The sequence below is a fragment of the Coccinella septempunctata genome, chromosome 4 (genome assembly GCF_907165205.1).
Source record: "Coccinella septempunctata chromosome 4, icCocSept1.1, whole genome shotgun sequence".
NCBI classification, from domain to species: domain Eukaryota; kingdom Metazoa; phylum Arthropoda; class Insecta; order Coleoptera; family Coccinellidae; genus Coccinella; species Coccinella septempunctata.
Window position 1 is genome coordinate 29,984,600 of NC_058192.1, and position 16,534 is coordinate 30,001,133.

At 38.1% G+C, this 16,534-nt stretch overlaps 2 protein-coding genes across 2 annotated transcripts in view; both read left to right on the forward strand.

The window, feature by feature from the left end:
* The window catches only part of LOC123311873 (phospholipase A2 group XV-like), a 38,173-nt gene extending 30,464 nt beyond the window's left edge, over nucleotides 1-7,709 (forward strand). Inside the window, exon 5 of the mRNA XM_044895983.1 lies at nucleotides 7,470-7,709. Coding sequence (XP_044751918.1) covers nucleotides 7,470-7,701 — 232 coding nt within the window. The 3' untranslated portion in view covers nucleotides 7,702-7,709. The remainder of the gene's footprint in view (nucleotides 1-7,469) is intronic.
* Nucleotides 7,710-15,400: 7,691 nt separating this feature from the next.
* On the forward strand, nucleotides 15,401-16,286 carry LOC123311638. Its single transcript, XM_044895703.1, has 2 exons — nucleotides 15,401-16,109; nucleotides 16,183-16,286. Exons 1-2 carry the CDS (start codon nucleotides 15,890-15,892, stop codon nucleotides 16,284-16,286), a joined length of 324 nt encoding a protein of 107 aa, XP_044751638.1. The 5' UTR covers nucleotides 15,401-15,889.
* Nucleotides 16,287-16,534: the final 248 nt, after the last annotated feature.

Sequence of the window (16,534 nt, forward strand, 5' to 3'; positions counted from 1 at the left end):
GATAGCAATGTTAATGCCTCTAAAGAGAGCGGATTCAATGGGAGTCGGCGGGATGGGAGAGATAATTCATCGGGGTGGACTGTTGTAACATCGAATAAAAACAATAAGAAAAATAAAATCAAACAAGGTTCACCCGGGGCCGAGACACCACAAATTCCCCCTGCCGAACACAGAGAGGGTACTAAAAAAGTACTGAAACCGATAGTGGGAACCTCGAAGGCGGGGAATCTAAATGCTGTCCCGAAGATTCAATTCTCGCATATCCATATTACACGACTCAGGCCGGAAAGATCTACGAATGAGCTGCTGGACTTTTTCGATGGAAACATACCCAATGTCTCTTGTGAAAAATTAACTTCTAGGAAGCCTGAGATATACTCGTCATTCAAAATTACTCTACCCACGGAATTTTTGGACAAAGTCTTAAATCCTGAAATCCTAAAAGTTTTTTATGAAACGACGCCTGTCCAACACCGCTTCGTGAAAAACAGAGCCCGTTCAACGTTTTTACCATTTTCTGATCGCTGTCACGGGGAACTCAATGGTTATTATCAAAATGTTCGTGGTCTGAATATGAGGTCTCATGAATTCAGGAATTCAGTGTCGAGTGGTGATTTCGATTTTGTATCTATAACTGAGACTTGGCTGCAGGATGGGATACAGGATGGTGAATTGATTCCTTCTGAGTACGATGTGTTTCGGTCTGACAGGGATTTAGTGAGAACCGGCTCATCTACCGGGGGAGGAGTGTTAGTTGCGGTTCGGAGTGAGTGAGTTACGTCTTATAATTTTCGTAAAGCCAATTTCATTGACATGTATGAACACTTCCTCAAGGCTGACTGGTGAAGTGATTCTGATATAGCATGTACTGAATTTTATGACGTTCTCAATAATATTTTCGAACAAACTGTTCCAGTCAAGATAAGGAGGAAACAACGTTTTCCTTCATATGGTACTCCTCTGAGATAGTTGCGTTGATCAAATTAAAGCTAAAAGCTTTAAAAAATTACAGAAAGTTCAAAAATAATATCAATCTTCTCAAATATAGATCACTTCGTAAGCTGCTCAAATCTAAAATAAGTATTCCACATCGAAAGTTTGTTAGTTCTTCTGAGGATAAAATACGTACTGATCCTGCGTCTTTTTGTTCATTTATGCGTCAGAATAAGGGTTTTTCTCGTATACCTGGTGTAATGAGAAATGGTGATGAATCTTTTAAAACTCCAGCTGAAGTTATTGATGCATTTGCTGCTCACTTTTCTGGTGTGTATGAGGGACCTGCCGATACCTTGTTTATGGAACATGATATTGATAGTACTTTCGTTGAACTAGGAAATATTACGAAGGATGATGTCATTAAGGCGTCTAAAAGGCTGTCGAACAAGTGTACGGCTGGACCTGATGGAGTTCCTAGTTTTTTAGTCAAGGACTGCATTGGTGCGTTTGCTGCACCTCTAGCGCATATTTTTAATTTGTCTGCTATTAAGGGAAATTATCCTTCTATCTGGAAACTATCAAAAATTAACCTATTCTCAAAAAAGGTGAGAGATCGAATATAAAAAATTACCGACCTATTGCTATTTTGTCGAACTTTTCCAAATTATTTGAGATTAATTTGCATAATTCAATTTTTCCATCAGTTAAGCACCGTATTAAACTTAGTCAACATAGTTTCATGCCAAAAAGATCCACCTGTACTAATCTTGCCTATTTTTTTGAATTGGTGCTTGATTCATTGGATAAATCTGAACAAGTGGATGTAATCTACACGGATTTTCAGAAAGCATTCGATAAAGTCGATCACAGAATTTTGTTGAGTAAATTGAGGTTTATATTTGGATTTGTAGATAGGTTGGCCTCTCTGATGGAATCTTATTTGTGTGAAAGAGTATGTTTTGTAGAGATCGAGCAATCTCGCTTATTTGAGTTCTGTGCAACATCTGGTGTTCCTCAGGGCTGCAACTTGGAACCTTTGCTGTTTCTTCTCTTTATTAATGATATTCTAAATGACACTGACATTTTGATTTTGATGTTCGCTGATGATTTAAAGCTATTCACCAGAATATTATCTATTACTGATTGTGTTCGATTGCAGAAGGCGCTCGATACTCTCTTGAGATGGTGTGAAAGGAATAGGCTGTCGTTGAATGTTTCCAAGTGCCATGTAATGTCTTACACTAAAAAAAGTAATAAAATTCTTTATAACTATCAAGTCGATAATCATGAATTATCTCGTTTAACTGAGTATAGAGATTTGAGGGTGCTGTGTGACAGTCAGTGCTCTTTTGTGCCACACTAGAACCAACTTATTTCTTCTGTCAGTAAAACATATGGATACATTATTCGTAATGGTAGGCGCTTCAACAACTCGAACACGTTGATAATTTTATTTAATAGTTTTATTCGTAGCAAATTAGAATATTGTAGCATCATTTGGAGACCCATATATAGTTGTCATAAAAAACGAATTGAATCAGTACAAAGGAAGTTCTATAAGTATCTAGTTTGGAGAGAAGATGGTGTCTATCCAAATATAGGTTGTTGCAATGATATGTTACTTAGTAGATTTGGAGCCGAGCCTATAGAACAAAGGGTTAAAGTAAAAGCACTATTATTTATTTATAAGATTGTGGATAACCTAATAGAGTGTAGTGAATTGATTAAGCATCTTCCCTTTTTGGTGCCCCGATTGGGCTCTAGGAGTGATGCTGTATTTTACTGTAGGGCGGGTAGAACAAAGGCCAGTCTCAGATCACCAATTAATTTCATTTGTAACTTATTCAATTGCATAGCCGGCAAATGCGATTTGCATAATGACTCTCCCCGATCTATAGTGGCTGCATTTATGGAGGGGATTGGTAATGTCAACCAATTATTAGAATAAGTTTTTTTTTCATTGCTCTCAATATTTTAAGTAAACTTTCCTGTAATTGGGTTGTTTGACCTGTTGGAAATAAAGTCTTATTATATTCATCCCAGTCTCGCTAGTGATCAGAAACTCGGGACACATAATAGTTTTGGTCGAACCATTGTCTACCAGTATTTTCACATTATCTTTTTGGCGATAACTACATATGCTTGCAAAATCCTTAGATAAGATTCCTCGTATTGATAATACGACATGGGGACATTTTCAGCTTGGGTGGATTTATGCCCCTTATCACCGACCCCTTTTATATTCCCTACTGTGGCTCCTTTTCCAATTCTGGGCAGTTTCTCTTGACATGCCCACTTCCAGCACACACAGCATCCTTTTTCCTAGCTTGCAATATTCTGCGGATTTCTTCTCTGACAATTTCCTCGATAGATCGGTCTGTTTCTTGGACTTGTCTTTACACGAAGGCGTCCTCTATGCGACGCTTGCTTCGTTGCCTCAATTTCCAACTCCTGGAGATTTTCCCTCGTTTTCAGATCTTGGTTATTTATTTGTGCATGGAAAACTTGTTGTATATGAGCATCGCCATATCTCATCTGCAGTTTCGACGTTAGAACTTCGTAACAGGCTTGTTGACTCTCCGGAATCGTTTGCAGAATGTTGAGTGCCTCTCCCCGTAGAGCTATTATTAATGCCGTGGCTTTTTGGTTGTCCAATTGTTCGCCAGCGCAACAGCTTCAACTGTTTTTGATATGTCGACCGGCATTTTTCCATCGAAAGTTGGAGGCTTTATCTTCATTCTAATACCTTCGCTGTCATTTTCCGCTTTCGCGGAGCTGTAGGGTGATGAAGCCATAATTTCTTTTCGATTTGACATTCCTTTCAGGGAATCTATTAATTTGGAATTATGTTCAATTATTTCTGCCATTTCTTCAAACTTTTCGTTAACTTTGTAAAATGTAACGTTTTCTTCACATAATTAAAACGCCCGACCACTTGGCCGTCTATTTTGAACTGCAGAAGAAATGGAAACAAATGAAAAACGTAATATGAAATAATGAAGTCAAGGATTATAAAACATGATTTCTAATCCTTGGTATGAAATAAGTCCATTATGCATTAAAGACGTCTTCCTATTATGAATAAAAGAAAAGAAATTAAGCGACTGCACCATTGATATGAGAGATAAGATAAGATTTATTAGCGTCATAACAATATTACATTTTAGACTTGTACATACACTTAAATTCTTGAAATTTATTAACCAAGTAAGATCAAATTACTTAGCTGCAGCTGAACTCTGCCCAAGGGAGTCAAAGTCACAATCAAGGTATTCCTCCACCGAGTAAAAATACTGTTCCATAAAAAACCTTGATGGTTTTCTCTTAAAATTGTTGAATGATAATTTCTTAATTCCGTCCGGCAGTTTATTAAAACATATCAAACTTACTTTCTGCTCTTCTTTAACCTTTGAAATGCAATAACAATTTTATTTTTGTTCCTAGTATTGTAATTATGTTGATCGCAATGTTTGTCAAAATTTTTCGAGCTTCTTTGTATTTCAAGAAGCATTTGAAAAATAAACATAAAAGGAAGACTCATAACACCAGCCTTACGAAAAAGGGGCCTACAGTGGGTTCGTCGATTGCTGTTGAATAAGGTCCGCATTGCTCACTTTTGCTGCCTAAATATAGAAATTGATTCACTAGCCCTGCCCCACAAATTCAAACCATATGATAATCTTGAGTGAAATAAGCCAAAATATGTAAGTTTCAAGGTATCAATGCATACAGTTTCCCTAAATTTCCTCAGCAGAAAGTTCATAGACGCCAGTTTCGACGTTAAAGATTTTATGTGGGAGCGCCAATTTGAAGAACTATCAAGTGTAAGGCCAAGCAATTTTATTGGTTCACCCTCACTTGAACCTTTGCTCCCACCGATAAACAAATGTTGTGTTTTATCTTTATTTAAAGTTGTTCGCAGTAAGCCATGACTCAGCCAATTTCTCCGCTCTACTAATATGAGCTTCCGCCGCATCAATCGTCCTTGCAAAAGCCAATAACGATGAATCGTAGGCAAACAAGACCGAAAAATAGGGCAACAAATTTAGTGGAAAATCATTTATATATATACATATATAATGAATAATAGCGGCCCCAGAACAGATCCTTGGGGCACGCCAGTACTCACTTTAAGGCTTTTGGATTCCATCTCATCAACCTGAACAACCTGCTCTCGATCATCCAAATGTGATCTAAGTAGCTCAAGTGCAACACCTCTAACTCCATAGCTCTCCAGCTTTGAAAATAAAATGCTATGTGAGACACAGTCGAAGGCTTTCGAGAGATCGATACAACTAAGTCCCACAATGGGGTATTTTCCTAAATTTCAAAATATATGTCATTAAAATCCTTATAACTCAAATATATCGAAATATATTTTTTCCAAATTTTAACATATTGCATTTTGTCTGTATTCACTTACGAAAATTCTGATTTCATATGTGCTCTGTCATTTTCACAATCCGGCATCAACATAGACATTATAAATATCAAGTTTTGTGATCACATTTGACAAGAAAAACAAACAATGACTCAAAATGTCATCGGTTTTAAGAAGGTATAGACACAGATTACAGAAACAATTTTATGTCTGTGGATATCTTCTTTATCGGTTCCACTGTTGTCGAATTAACAAAAATAACTAGACTTTCTCATATTCGAATGTTTACTATGTTTCGAAGGGTGTATTTTTGAAATTTCTGAATTTTCACGTGTTGGATAACTAATGGAAAAGGGTTTCCATAAATAATCTTAAATTCGATTTTGCAGTTTTAGGAAACTTGCCCATTTCACCTCTCTCGAGAGCCCCCAATGTCCTATCCACAATGCTTCTGACAGCATCAATAGTAGAGTAGTGTAGAAAAGTGCTACACTTTTCATGCAAACGAAAGGACCTATAATCAGTTTCCGAAGGTGTGAATAAACTGGTACATAATTTGATTTTGACTAGTTCGTTATCGCTACCACCCTAGATAACAGCGAACTCTGTCTCCGACTAGCAGCTACTCTGGTAGGTTTGCTATTCTTCCTAGTGAAAAGAATAGCTGGCGCTCGAGATAAGTTTTGTCCGAGGAAACCACGTTACACTACCTCCGATTTCTATAATTTCCTTTGTGATTTTATCTTTTCCTGGAGTTTTGCCGTTCTTCATTTGAGACAGGGCTTTTTCGATTTATTCTATAGTAATTTCTGGTATTTCCTCGGAATCGACATTTAAAATTTCTCTTTCCCTGTGCGTACTAGGTTCTGATGTCACAGAGGAGTACAGCTCAGAGTAGTAGTGTTCAACGACGTTTGTTATTTGGTTCCTTTCGCATTTGATAGCCCCGTTTTCATCCTTCATTTGGTAGATTCTTTTTCTGCCTTTAATTTCTATTGTCCTAAGTATCCTCAAATTTTTGTTTCTTTCTATTGTTTCCTTGATCTTTTCGGTATTATAGTTTCGAATGTCTTGTCTTATTTTCTTTCTTATTTTTTTATTTAGTTCTTTGTATTCCAGGGTATTTCTGTCCAATACGCTTCTTTCTCTTATCAAGTTTCTGGTTTCCTGTTTCAACTTATTTTATTGGATAGGTCTCTTGAGCATATTTTCTTAGTTGCTGTCAATAAAGTTTCTCTTATTCTTTTCTCCAACTCACTTGCATCCATTGTACCTAGGTTCTCTATGAGTGTTAGTTTTTCCTGAAGTTCCTTCTGGTATTTTTCTCTGTTATTTTTGAGTTCATCCATGGTTGGGAATCTCTTAGGTGTTAACAACTTCCTTCTCTTCATATTTGTGTCAATTTCTACCCTTGCCCTCACCAATTTTATTGGCCAGCCCTAATAGACTTAATCTATAATCCTTGGTAAGAAGTCACTACATCCCTCCTTGCATATAGCGTATTATTCGCTTTATGCATTCTATCATTCTATCATGCATTCTATCAAATAAGGAAAAACTGTAGCATTGATATCAGACATACTGTACTGACCGTGTTGGAATAAGTCGTTCTTGAAACTGAACGGCCGGGAGTAAACATCACTACACTTGATTTGTTTTTCGCTTATGATTTTTTCAATTGATTTGGTGATAAAAGATGGATTTACCGAAAAGGTAGATCGCTGGGCTTACTAGTAAATTTAATACTAAGCATTCATGATACCTAAATAAGTCATATTCCTAATTCATAGATCAACAAAAATCTCACATTCATTGAACAAACTAACTGAATTATATAATGTGTAAATATCGACTGGACAAATTATGTATATGATGAGGGAAAATGATCGGGTCAGCAGTCGGCTGACCAGATGTTACAGTCTCTTTATTGTATTGGCCAAGCTTTCAGAAATTTGCACTTCCTTCATCAGGGCTACTAAAATATATAAGAAGGTAATCACTAAATGTTCGTTGATTAAAAAAAAAACACTTACAACAATGTGAGATTGCTGACCCGATCATTTTCCCCCATCATATAACTAAATTATATAAACTCGAACCGTAACGATATGTATATATTTAATCTAGATTATTGACGTTGTACATTTTTTAGGCTCTACTACAAGCCGGGTACCTGGTTGGATGGTTATCCAGCACTCGTCATGGGGAATGGAGACGGTACAGTTAATTTGAGGTCGTTAGAAGGATGTCGTCTTTGGCAAAATTTGCAACAACAAAAAATATTCCCGAAATCGTTCCCTAAGGTGGATCACTTAGGGATACTCAGAGATAAAGGTGTTTTAGAATATATTTCTAATTTAGTTACTTCTTCCAATAGAGCTTGAATTACTTATTTCTCTCTATTAATGGCATTAATGGTTCTTTTATATGTTCAAAAATCAGAGTGATGTTGAATAATATTCATCAAGTGGCCATAAATTAGCGACATTGCTTTATGCAAGGTAAATAAATAATCATTTTTCGGTTATTTCAAAAACCATAGGATATTTTAAATTACTTTTTAAAGGGAAGTGAAAACTTGTGGAGCCTCCATCCAACATTTTCATTTACTCATTTACGAATGGCTCTAGTAATATTCACGTATCGAAATTTTTTTTTTCATAGAAGTACAGGAAGTCTTGATCTCAATGCGCCTTGTTTTTTAAATATAATTGCTTTTTGAATTTAGGAAAATATTTCGTACTTTACGAGTCTATGAAAGTTTTCGGTTAAATCTCTATGATATCGGCGAATAAATTTTTTATACATTCCGAAAAACGCTGACAAAAAAAATAACTGAGAAATTATCAATTTGCATTCAGCTCAATTTCATTACTCCCGTTCGTTACTTTGTAATACAAAGCTATTGTTGGCGGATGGCATATTTCTATAGTTCAAGTAGCGTATTCGTTATCGCTTCGACCACATCACGAACCAAACGAAGTTACTATTTCCTGTTAAGAAGGATCCATAACATGTTTCTGATTCAGCGTCTCTTTTCCCCCCAAAATATTTTGAAGTCGATTCTCTTTCCCATGAGAAACATTGAACATTGAAGGGGTAATATTCTGTCCAGATGCAGCGAGAAACGCGCGATTCACTACGCGCGTGTCCAATCGCGAGTGTCCAATCGCGAGTGTCGAGATACTAGGGGGGAGCGCCCACCAGAGTAGCGTTCATTCATTCATTGCTGTATCCCGTTACCGGAAATAAATCTACAAAAAGAAGAAGAAAAAAAAAAAAAAATTCGAACAGACTTGTAACTTCTTAGTGCTAGTTGCGATTGTGTGCCCTCCTGTGACTAAAGAGACCCAACCGTGACCTGCAGATCCTTCCACACTCAGGGCATGGATAGTCTCCAACCAGATCTGGCCGCCGCTGTATCCTTCTCGATTCTCCATTATAACTGTGGACCAAAGACCTCCACTGTGACCTGTCTAACGCTAGTTGTTCCCAGTTATGATTAGCATTAACTGATTTTAGGGATTGATGTAGTGTATCCTTAAACCGCTTATAATGGCCTCCTGGTTTCCGGGCTCCCTCAGTGAGTTCGCCGTATAGAGCTATTTTGGGGAGTCTTGTGTCTTGCATCCTCAGAATGTGGCCGCTCCATCTGAGTCGGGCCCTCGTTACTTGAGTCTCAATTGTTGTACAACTCGCGCGCTGCAAGACTTCTGCATTCGAAACTTTGTGGAACCATCTGATGTGCATTATCTGTCTTAGATGACGTTGCTGCGTCTGTTCAAGCTGTTTAATATGTCGCCTGTAGGGAGTCCAGCTTTCGCTTCCGTAAAGAAGCGTTGGGAGGACCACTGCTCTGTAAACAGCTGTCTTGGTCTTCAGATTGAGGTCGTGATTTTGGAACACTCTGTCCTTCAGCTTCCAGAATGCCCGTGATGCCGAATTGATACGGTTGTGTATTTCCGTGTCAAGGTTAGCCCTAGTATTTATGAAGCTTCCCAAGTATTTGAACTGCTCGACCTGTTCTAGAGTTTCATTGTCCAGGCTGATATCTGTTTGGAGGCTTTCTGGCGGACTTACCAGGATTTTGGTCTTGTCAATATTGAGTCTAAGGCCTAAAGCTTCGTATATATGTTTATAGGTGTCCATTATTATCTGTAGATCCTCTGAGCTGTTAGCGATGAGTGAACAGTCGTCTGCATATTGAAGTTCCGTGATAAACTTGGTACGGGTTTTTGCTCTGAGGCGCTTCAGGTTAAACAGGCCTCCATCAAATCTGAATCTTATCCCAACACCTCTTACGGGCATGCTCATGTCAGCAATTATCGATACAGCTATGGCGAAAATATTGAACAGTAAAGGCGCTAATACGCAGCCTTGTTTTATTCCAGAGTTGGTTGAGAAATGGTCGGTTGTAGAGCCATTATGCTTTATTCTAGCGGTGTTGTTGGTATGAAGGCTTTTACACACTGCTAAGAATTTTTCGGGTACTCCTAGACGTGCCATGATTTTCTAGAGCGCTCTCCGATTCACCGAGTCGAATGCCTTGCTTAAATCGATGAAGGCTGTATAAATCCTTGATTGTTGTTCACGGGCCTTTTCTTGTAGCTGTCGCAGTGTAAAAATTAGGTCCACCGTACCTCGATTTGGTCGAAAGCCGCACTGGGATTCAGGTAAAAGCTTCTCTAAGAGTGGAACCAGACGATTAGCCATAATCTTCGAGAGAATTTTACTGGCCACATTAAGCAACGATATGCCCCTGTAATTGTTGCAATTCGACGTATCGCCTTTGTTCTTATAGAGGTTGATAACTAAAGCGTCTCTGAAGTCTTGTGGCACATCTCCCTGTTCCCAGATCTTGCGGAATAGTATTAGGAGACTATTGACAATGTCCTCATCCAAGGCTTTGAATATCTCCGCCGGAATGCCGTCTAGACCAGGTGACTTATCATTTTTCATATTTTTAATCGCGCTTATGATTTCCGACATTGAAATTTCGTCATCAAGCGATGTCATCGGACTATACGCGGGAAGCAGGTCTAAAATGGATAAATCCGAGTCGTTATTTTGATTCAAGACCTGTGAGTAATGCTCCTTCCATCTTTCGAGAATTTTTCTATCATCAGTTAGAATAGCTCCATGAGCATCTCTTATAGGAAAGCTAGCTTTTCTGCTTGGACCGTAAACAGTTTTAATAGCTTCGAAAAAACGCCTGTAGTCATGGTTATCGGCGTAAGCTTGTATTTCCCTAGCTTTTTCTTTCCACCAGCTGTCCTTGATTTTTCTTATTTTTTGACGGACCTTGCGTTTTATGTTTATGAAACCTATTTGGGCTGCAACATCGCCAGGCTTGTTAATTGCGGTTTTCATCGCTTTGTGTTTTGCGTCCAAAAGGGGTGCGATATGAGTTTCGCTGTCGGCAAACCAGTCTGGGGATTTTCGGGAGCGTTCTGTGCCCAGTATTTCTTTCGCTGTATTTGTAAGGGATGACTTGAAACGGAGCCAATGAGTCTCAATGTCGTCGTTATAATCCGGTGGTGTTAGGCTATCTTTGACGGCAGCTGTGAATCTGTCCTTTGTAGAAGGGTTTTGTAGTTTGGATATTTGAAGGCGCTCTCTTAGATACTTCGGCTTGCGTTGGTATTTTGGGCGCATTGAGATTTTCATTCTCGAGATTACCAGCCTATGATCAGTCCAGCACTCCAGATCTGCTCTGGGTTTAGTGACCAACACCTCTTTCAGATCTTTCCTTCTCACGATCACATAGTCGAGGGTATGCCAATGCCCTGAGCGCGGGTGGCGCCAGGTCCCCCTTGAATTGGGTCTCGTAATAAAATAGGTGTTCGTTATACACAGATTGTGTTCTGCACAAAGAGCCAGCAGACGTTCTCCATTCGAATTGATGCTGTCTGTGCCGTGTTTCCCTATTATTCCCGGCCATAGTTCTGAGTCTTGACCTCTGCCCACTCTAGCGTTGAAGTCTCCAAGGAGAATAATTCGTTCCCGTTTTGGGATTTTACTTAATGTAGCAACGAGTGTTTCGTAAAAAGTGTCCTTTAAGTTGTCAGAGGAGTTCAAAGTGGGTGCGTATACTGCAATGATGTTCACAAACGTGTTATTCGCTGCAGGAAAACGTAGGGTCATTAAACGTTCTGAGATACCAACTGGATTTTCGGTAAGTTTGGCGGCCAGGTCGTTTCTAATGGCAAAGCCTACGCCATGTTGTCTGATTTCGCCTTCCGGCAAGCCTTTCCAGAAAAAAGTATACGCTTGTTCTACCAAGCTACCTTCGTCCGAAAAGCGTGTTTCGCTTAAAGCAACTATTGCAATGGATGTTCGTTGCAGTTCCTTATCGATTAGGGCAGTACGCCTCTCTGGTCGGTCGGCCTTGGGGTTGTCTAGCAAGGTTCTGACGTTCCATGCTGCAAAAGCTATGTGCTTTTCATTGGTGTTTGTTCGATGATTCACTCGCTCAGGCACCCTCCCCCGGAGATCCGAATGGGAGGGTATTTTACCTCCGGATACGAATTTTGTCCTGTTCGACTGATCCATCTTTTTGTAGGAGCTGCGTTAGAAGGTGTTCAAAAGCTGCACTGGTAACGCTGTCAGTGCAACTTTGGTTGCGGCTACGACTAGATTATCTTGTGGCACAGGTATCCTGAGACGACAAGGTCTGAGACGTAACTTGAGCAACGCAGAGAGCCATTTCCTGCTCAAGCCAATGTTTAGGCTACGTAATTGTGGGAAACAGAGTTATACCGCTCATGTTCGGTCGCCAGAGCCTCGTTCGTAAGAACAGGGTGCACCGCGAGTAGGTGAGGTTGGCATTTGAGAGGAGAAGCTATAAAACGCATCCTTTCCCCTTACACCCCAGTAGCGTAGCACTGACCTGGCACACACATGACAAAGGCGATGCATAATTTTCAGATATCGCACATCTGAGTGAAGTGTCAGTTGCGTGAAATATGTCGTTCTCAGTTCATATCTGAAAATTTACGTCGCCTTAGTCATGTATGTGCCATGTCAGTGGTATGCTACTTTGGTAGGCGCTTCCACTAGGGTACAGTAGATCCCGTCCACGTGCACACGCGCTTGCATTAAAATCGCAAGTGTTATGGTTGGAACATTCGGAAGATTCCAGATCACAGAAAGGAATTCTCAATATCAAATTTAGAATTAGAAAATAAGAATTCGGGAATACTAAAAAAAATGTTGGGTGGAAATTGAAGAAATATTTTCTGAAGGAAGATATTCCAAAGAGAAAAAACCAGCCACACTGGACACCGGAGATTTAATGATAGGGAATACTGCCCTGGAAAGTCGCGTAAAAAAACCCAAGCATAAGGACGCAACATGACTTTATACGCAGTCAATCGAGCATTTCTCGCTGCATCTGGATAGGTCCTAACTGAGGAGACGTTGAGAATGATTCATCTATATGAATATGGGTGATGTTTGGTACAAAATATGTGAATATCAATATCCATTTTCGTTGTTATTATAACGTGTCCTTCGTTTAAGATGTTAGACTCTTCATTCATCATCATTAATTATCGAAGTTAGACTCAACGTAGTTCTTGAGTGTTTCAAATAGAGTGGATCAGTAGTAACATTTGCAGTCATATGCAATGTAATGTATATTCGATAACTTTGACATCTCATAAACTAAACAAGAACAAATTATGAAACGAAATAAAATTGGTTGTGGAATCTCGGGATTACTTTACAGTTGAAAGATTTTTATACGACCTCATGTTATTAATGAGTCTATTCCGTTATCAGGCTAAGAGTTCGTTTTCTTCGGTACGACTATCACGGCTGTCGACTTACGACGACCCACCAACGATCGAAATCAGTACTGGTGCTTCAATTGAGTCTGATTCTGATCATCTCTGTTATAACCTCTGACTTTGTTATCTTCCATTTGTTGAAATCGGGTATCCTGTGTTTTTGCACTAGTCAAATTATCTTGAATTTCAGATATCGATTGAAATTTATTCTGGGAGGATTCTGCATCTCTTCATAAACTTTTTAGGGTTTTCACTCCCAATCTCTGAAACAAAATTAATTAAAAATGAAATCAACGATTTGCTCCTGCAAATAATAATTTGGCAAATTGTTCGGTAGGAATAGGTAGATCATATTTGGATCAATATACTAAAGAAGGAACTGTCATCCGGTAATTTCAAAATTAAATGAATCAGCGTTTCTAAGCAGTCTCTGTTTCTGTGTGTTGACAATTAATGTCAAACAAAAGCCACAATTCTGAAGATTTTCAAAAATAGATTTTTCGTCTGATGAAGGAGTCTGATATAGACTCCGAAACGTTACAACTGAGAATTATAATTTCAACGTTAGGTATTTATTTTGAGTTCATTGTCAGGCAACAATTTTTTCTAGTTAATTTGCTCCTGACAAATTAGTGCAAGAATTTACGCAGGAGAAAATCGTTGATTTCATTTTTAATTGATTTTGTTTCAGAGATTGGGAGTGAAAACCCTAAAAAGTTTATGAAGAGATATCTTGAATTTGTTTTTTGGAGTACTCTTTTGAAAGGATATTCCAAATTACTCATATCTGTCTCTATCAGTTACAAGTTCATTATTGATGTGCAATTCACATCAAGCACTTGCTCTTGTTTTATTGTCCACTCATGAGATACATACAGTCCCTGGCCAGTTTATTAGACGCACTGAGATTTTTTTTTATATTTACTGGTATTGCCCGAGGAAAAAGCAGAATATTTAAATTTCATTTCCACAGAATGTCAGTTTTATCTACGACTCTCATTAAATTGTTCTATTTGGCATTTATTTTTGATGTTGTAGTATTAATACTTAAGTATGAATCAGTACTATGTCTTCCAGTGGACGTCTTGCATTCTTCAGGTTCGTACGTTATTTCGATAATCCACATATGAAATCATTATCTTCGAATGCAGCAAACCGAACAATTCTGCTTTGATAGTATGAAGCTCTCATAGCTACACAGGGTGGCTCAGCAAAATATTAGAATTTCATGTTTAATCATCAATAAATCAATATTTTTTATCCAATATGATATATTATATGTGAAAATCATTTACAGATGAAGTATATGTAACATATACATTCAATTTAATAATTCAATATTGAGATTTTGCATCGAATCAGTGCGTCTAATAATATGGCCAGGGACTGTACATGTATTTGACTGTAATGTAAATATTTTTTCATTATCAATCAATGTAGAATTTTTTAGATGATAAAACATTGGCAAGCTCATTGAAAATTGGTTGTGATTAAGAAGTAGAACAAGGTGTATGTTGAACAAAAATATATAATTATAAATGGATATTGATTACATTTTTTCTCCTTTATGACATCATTCTAAATGACTTTAGCCTTTCAAACTCCTCTCCAAAAGAACATTTACTCATTCCAGATTTGAAAAGGATAAGCGCAATGTCACCTGAAGGGAGGTTCAAAAGGGACACGATCGATAATCAATATGATAATTTTGATTTGGACCATGGACTCGGATTATGATAACTTCCCAGGCCTAAGCTGAATCGTGTCAATAGATTTATGGTTTTTTTCAGGAAGACTGCGCAAATCTTCCGATAATTGGAGTTTGTTTTTTGTTTTCTTAATCGTGAGGGTTTTCGTTATAGGGTAGAATTCCACCAAAACCGTGTGCGACACGAACATTTTGTGAAGCAATCCCGCAGTTCGTCTGCAAGCTGTTTGCCTCCGTTTCAACCGGCATAGCTGTGAGCAACTTTCACATGCGCAACACTGTTGCACACACTGAGAACGAACAAGTTTTTAGTGTTCCGCTTTCCTTCAATAATTGAATATGGAGGATCAAGAAAATGCAGTGCTTCGTGCTGCAGCGTGTGCTATTAGTCCAAGAGCCAGAGTCAAAAAAAGTCTCTGAATTTCTTAAGCCTGGTTTTTTCTCAGGTGATTACAATCATAATATACAATAAAATGCTGCGGTCAGTCAAGTGGATGTTAGAACATGTGCCTCTGGTGCGCATTCAAACATGTCGTGATTACCGACATAACAAAATCAATTGCTTAAGGCTGAAACTTTATAAACTTTTGTATTTTGGTATTTAAATCAAAATTATGATAGTCAGTCAGCGTCCGATCGGGACACAGCTGGTCAGTCAGCTTTAATGTGCGTAGACTGGACTGGACGTGTGACTGGAAAGCATCAAAGGATGATTAATGTCAGTAGAATGCATCAAGAATTGGGAAATTCTGTTTGCAATGCCCTTCCTGGACTGCATGATTTGACTGGATGTGATTTTAACCCAGCTTTTTACAAGAAAGGTAAGAAAAAACCTCTGCAGATAATGAAGCAAAGCGAAGATTTTCAAAAAACATTCGCTGACCTTGGACTTGTAGATGCAAGCAACCAGAATAACATGTTCAATAAGGTTCAAGAATTTGCCATTTATACGGCTTGAAAAAAATTAAATCAATTGACGAGGCAAGATTCGTTTTATTTTCACAGACGTATAAATGTTTAAGCACCACAAATGATCCTTTTAAAATTGAAATAAAGAATGTAGATGGGTCGAGTATGCCACCATGCCAATCGGAATTGATGCAGCGGGTCTTAAGAGTGAGCTTCATTTCAAATATTTGGCGTAATGCTCACCGTCAAATTCCAACGGAGCTATCTCCTACAGACGACGGGTGGAAATTGGTGGATGAGAAATATGACTTTGATTGGTTCAAAGGCGACCAATTACCAGAACTTGTACAAGATGTCATTATCCCACCTCTACAAGAAAATACAGGTATAGAAATATCTTTATCTGGATTAAACAATCACAAAAATACTTTTTTTACGGAATTTTATTTATTTTTCAGATTCTGCAACACCCGAGCTCGACATATCAGATCACGATAGTGAAAATGATGATATGGATTCAGATAAAGATTCAGATTATGAATCATGTGATGATTCTTTATAGCTTGTTATCGTTAATGAATTATATAAATATTAGAAATGTTTGAAAATCAATGAGTTCTTACTTGTGCGTATACCCATGGAATTTTATTTCTGAGATTTTAAAGAACAGTTGCTCATTAAAATAAATGTGTTATATTTTGAATGATTATGATGTAATATCTATAGGGAGCGAAAAAATTTAATTTCTTATCCACTAACTGACGGGCGTTGTTCTACGGAATGGCTGACTGATCATTTTATTTATCAGTA